Here is a 5,150-nt window from a genome sequence, read left to right as displayed (position 1 = left end):
TAATTGTCATAACACCCTACTGTTGTCCTGTTGCAATAATTGTCATTACACCCTACTGTTGTCCTCTTGCAATAATTGTCATAACACCCTACTGTTGTCCTCTTGGAATAATTGTCATAACACCCTACTGTTGTCCTGTTGCAATAACTGTCATAACACCCTAGTGTTGTCCTGTTGGAATCATTGTCCTAACACCCTACTGTTGTCCTGTTGCAATACTTGTCCTAACACCCTACTGTTGTCCTGTTGCAACACTTGTCATAACACCTTACTGTTGTCTTGTAGCAATAATTGTCCTAACACCCTACTGTTGTGCTATTGCAATAATTGTCCTAACACCCTACTGTTGTCCTATTGCAATAATTGTCATAACACCCTACTGTTGTCCTAGTGCAATAATTGTCGTAACACCCTACTGTTGTCCTAGTGCAATAATTGTTCTAACACCCTACTGTTGTCCTATTGCAATAATTGTCATAACACTATACGGTTGTCCTCTTGCAATAATTGTCCTAACACCCTATTGTTGTCCTATTGCAATAATTGTCCTAACACCCTACTGTCGTCATCTTGCAATAATTGTAATAACACCCTACTGTTGTCCTCTTGCAATAATTGACATATCACCCTAGTTTTGTCCCCTTGCAATAATTGTCATAACAGCCTACTGTTGTCCTCTTGCAATACTTGTCATAACGCTCTATTGTTGTCCCCTTGCAATAATTGTCATAACACCCTACTGTTGTCCTGTTGCAATAATTGTCATTACACCCTACTGTTGTCCTCTTGCAATAATTGTCATAACACCCTACTGTTGTCCTCTTGGAATAATTGTCATAACACCCTACTGTTGTCCTGTTGCAATAACTGTCATAACACCCTAGTGTTGTCCTGTTGGAATCATTGTCCTAACACCCTACTGTTGTCCTGTTGCAATACTTGTCCTAACACCCTACTGTTGTCCTGTTGCAACACTTGTCATAACACCTTACTGTTGTCTTGTAGCAATAATTGTCCTAACACCCTACTGTTGTCCTGTTGCAGTAGCCGTGGACAGTTCCCTGGCTGAAGCTCTGTCCAGGAAGATCAGACTGGCCTGCTTCATCACCACCAGGGAGAAGAACATGGAGACGAAGCTGAAAGCCGTGAACGAGACGTGGGGCAGAAGATGTGACAAGATGCTGTATGTCATGACCACCAACAAAACAGGGCCCGACATTTTAGGAGTGAACATACCCGACGCCCATGGAACCCTAACTGAGAAAATCGTCCTTGCCTTCACACACATGTACACAACATCACTAGACCAGTATGACTGGTTCCTAAAGGCTGATGATGATACTTATGTCATTGTGGAAAATCTTAAATTTCTTCTGGCTCATCTCAACTCCAGCAAACCCGTGTACGTTGGAGACCATTTTGCACCCTTCTCACCTAATGGGTACATGGGTGGTGGAGCAGGATACGCTGTTAGTAGGGAGGCTCTACGTCGGTTGGTAGAGCAGGGCTACAGGGTACCTGGCAGGTGTCGTCACGCTGGCGGAAGTGAGGACATCGAGACAGGGCGATGTATGTACAAGGTGGCAGTATCCACCTATCTATCACTAGACAAGTACAACAGATCAACCTTTCACGCTGCAGCTCCGGAAACTTTCCAAGTTGGTCAGGCCAACTTTGTTGCCGGTTTCTCCGCCCATAAATACCACTCGGTAAGCTGATGTTCTTGTTGTTGTTCGGTGAATGATCAATGTGGCTTGACGTTACTCTGTTATGGTGTTCAAGGTTCTGTTATTCTAGCGCATCCTCTCTCTGTTCTTAATGACATTATTTTCTTTTATTAAATCCCATTTCGTTTCCTTTAATCAAGTTATTTTCAGGCTCTTGAGGTATAGTTTTAAATTTTACAGTTCCTAGTTTCACATGTAACAATGCAAGATGGCCGAATTGCCTCATGGTAGGAAATATGAACATGCTTTTATTACTCGTCCGTCGAAGATACTACAGTGTAATATTTTTGCGGCAACATTACACTAGTGTAATACCGCTAGACATATGACGTCAGAATGGTTACAGTTATGACGTCAAAATGATAATGCCTCTGTCGTAATGGTATTAAACCTTGCTTGACTCGCAGAAAATTGATATGAGAGTCATCACACTGTAGGCAGTTTCTATCAATTTAGTTTGGAGATTAATAAACAGAATACCAAACTCTCTTCCGTTAAATACCATTTATATTAAACTCGTGAAAGATTTACTATCAAACTCGCTTTGATACCGAATCATTAACTCGTTTAATATAATTGGTATTACACGGAAGGTCGTTTAGTATCTCTATGTATCTTGGATTACCCTCATGGAAATAATGTGTAATAACCTGACTGTAACCTGAATATAAGGAATAAACCCTCGTGACCTAACTTAACCTAGTCTTCACTGTGGACATTTGCCTGTTTAGATCTTTTTCCAGACCATTTTCAGCTATAAATTAATGTATTGAAAATTCCCTGTGCATCCACGGCTGTCATAACTTTAAGCATCTGTTGCTAATATTTCAAATGACCCTGTCATTTAAGGGGGCGCAATTGCTTGTCAGAGTTGGACACGCCAGACACTAGAGATCCTGTTGACACCGACTGTGTCTGTTGTTCGTGTGTTTCACCAAAGCGGTAGACGTCTGGGCCATCATTATTTCGCACTGTTCCGAATGTCTGGCATACATGACACGGTTACACCCATCTCGCTCACTTTATCTAAACCCTTACAGTCCAAAAAAGGTTTTTAACAAACGATCATTATTTTGTTGTCACTTACCTCTACCTTTACGAGGGGTGACCACTTACTGATAGAACATCCAGGTCATCAACATGCGTGTGTAGTGAAATTTCAGTTTCACACGTGCAACTCGCACACCTGGCTGTTCTACCAGCAAGTGGTACCCCCTCGTAAATAAAAAGCGAAAAGTTACAACAAAATAATGATCGTTCGTTAAACAAGTTTTTGTATTCGGGAGTCTAAAATTATGAGACAAATCATCAGAGTTGGTATGCGATTGTGACTGTGCCAAGTTTGGTTTTGTTGCAATTATTAGACTTTCTGTTAGTGAGCAATTCATAGGTCTCAAATGAAATCAAGCGGATTGTACGTGTAAAATTGATTGTTTTTTTGTCATTGAATCAGAGAATATACATTCAGGATTAACTGGCTGATGGTGTCTTCAGTAATATTTGAAATTGGTGGGGCAATGGTCATTGGACAATGGCAGCGGTGGACAATACGCATTCTGATTAATATATTTTAGTAGTTAAAAGTGATTACATTGCAGTACTACCGTACGGGTGAGGAGATCCCGTGTAATACCTTCTTGAAATGTGTACAGTGTGTAATTTAGTGATTCTCGACATTGATTGGTCGATCGTATAAATGTACATTTTCATTGGATGTCGGAACTACTTTCACACCACTACGTTCATTCATAATATTTCATCGATTTATTGATGAATTGACCGTGCTGTAATCGCACTGATTCGACATGTTAAAACAGAAAAAAAACCATACAGGATTTGGAGTTATATAGTATAAAATTATCTAATCGTATTTTGTAAACAAACATGGCTACCCAGTTAACGTCAATCAACGTCAATGACCTGGTCAAGGTGGACGGCTACATTACTGGACGTGTAACAAGAATTATACAACCACTAAATTCCTTTCGCGTACATGTGATAAACACTGTACACGGTGAAATGGAAGTAGCAAGGTAAGTGTTGCCGGAACCGATATCACTAAAGCTCGGGACAGTGAACATTAATTTCACTCGGGACATATTTCCCGTACTCACTCGTACCTCGTGGGTTATTCTCTACTTACGTAAGTGACCCTGTGTGGATTCTGTGTGTGTATAATTTCGCCTCTAGATAAAGCAGACAGAAAAGTGGGATTGGTGATCAGCTGATTTGGGGTTATCGTGCAATCGGTATTTTATCAAACTGCTGGGCCTAATAAAAATAATAAAGAAAAATAAAAAAATATGTAATATGCAGTTGCGTTGCTGAGTTAAATCTGTTTTTCGACACAGGGTCCAGAGTGCTGCTCACAGCTGACTATAAGCTTCCACTATGTGAAACCAGAGCTGATGAGGACACTGGACATCTTCCTCTACCAGATCACTGTGTTTGGTCGGACGGTCAAATACAAGGAACTCAGGGATCTGTTCCGAGAAGAGACGTTTCAAATCCCCCAGAAACGTCGACGTCGGCCTTACCCAGGGGAGACAATAGAGGAATACTACAAGAATGCCACGGAATGGAGACTGAAGAACACTACCATCTATATTCCAGACACAAAGAAACCAAAGAAATCCAAGATAAAGTCAAGTGTGTAGAATAGCCTCCCAGCCGATGACATTAACAATATATTTCATTGCCATGGTTTTACTGAAAAAGAGAGTTTTTTCAGCACCATGAGAACCCGTCATTTCTACATTTCGGTATTTCAGCACACATTGATGTCTTCTTTGATTGGCATTCTAGAAGTTGAAGAGATGAAGAATGGGGATAGTGTTTATGGATATACAATTTCTTTATTCTGTATAGGCGACGTTTCGACATAGATTCTAATATCGTTGCCAAACAAGTGGTACATGAGAAGTAATTTTGGGTGATATATACATCATAAGTTGTTCACTGGTCACGAGGGGGGCATGGGTTGATGTACCCTCGATGTTTGGTTATGTTCTCTGAGCCCGAAGGTCCCAACTAAATTGTCAACTTCTTTTTAGCACTTGAAGAAAACGTTCATCGGGTTATTATTTCATGGAAATACTTTGACAGACTTTTGCAAAATTGTTTAAACTTTAATATACATGTATATCAAAGTGATGATTCGGTGTCAAATCTCCGGTATAATTTCACTGACATTTAGCTTTCGAAAGCACGCACACTCACAGATAACTCCCACTTCCTGTTATGTAATTTGGATATCTGGTCAGCATACGAAATACACAATGCCATTTAGAAAGTGGTCAAATGTAACATATGTTATATTTGGGATTACACTTTCTTTATAAGTTCAGATTAAAGTACTTTTGTTGGGTTGAGTCCAATCCGGGATTCGAACCCACAGCCTCAGAGTCAGGCACCTAATCGCCA

General features: G+C 40.4%; 1 protein-coding gene across 1 annotated transcript; it reads left to right on the top strand.

Annotated features, from left to right (window-relative positions):
* The first annotated feature begins 1,098 nt into the window (after positions 1 to 1,098).
* Positions 1,099 to 4,632, top strand: LOC124265127 (glycoprotein-N-acetylgalactosamine 3-beta-galactosyltransferase 1-B-like). The gene is made up of 2 exons (XM_046699920.1): positions 1,099 to 1,709; positions 4,079 to 4,632. The coding sequence occupies exons 1-2, from the start codon at positions 1,125 to 1,127 to the stop codon at positions 4,382 to 4,384; spliced, it is 891 nt and encodes a 296-aa protein (XP_046555876.1). The 5' UTR covers positions 1,099 to 1,124; the 3' UTR covers positions 4,385 to 4,632.
* The last annotated feature ends 518 nt before the right edge of the window (positions 4,633 to 5,150 follow it).

The sequence above is a fragment of the Haliotis rubra genome, unplaced genomic scaffold, assembly GCF_003918875.1.
Source record: "Haliotis rubra isolate DU_JTF1 unplaced genomic scaffold, ASM391887v1 Scf961, whole genome shotgun sequence".
Lineage (NCBI taxonomy): Eukaryota > Metazoa > Mollusca > Gastropoda > Lepetellida > Haliotidae > Haliotis > Haliotis rubra.
Note: the sequence above shows the minus strand (reverse complement) of the source record. Positions and strands in the feature narration are given on the sequence as shown.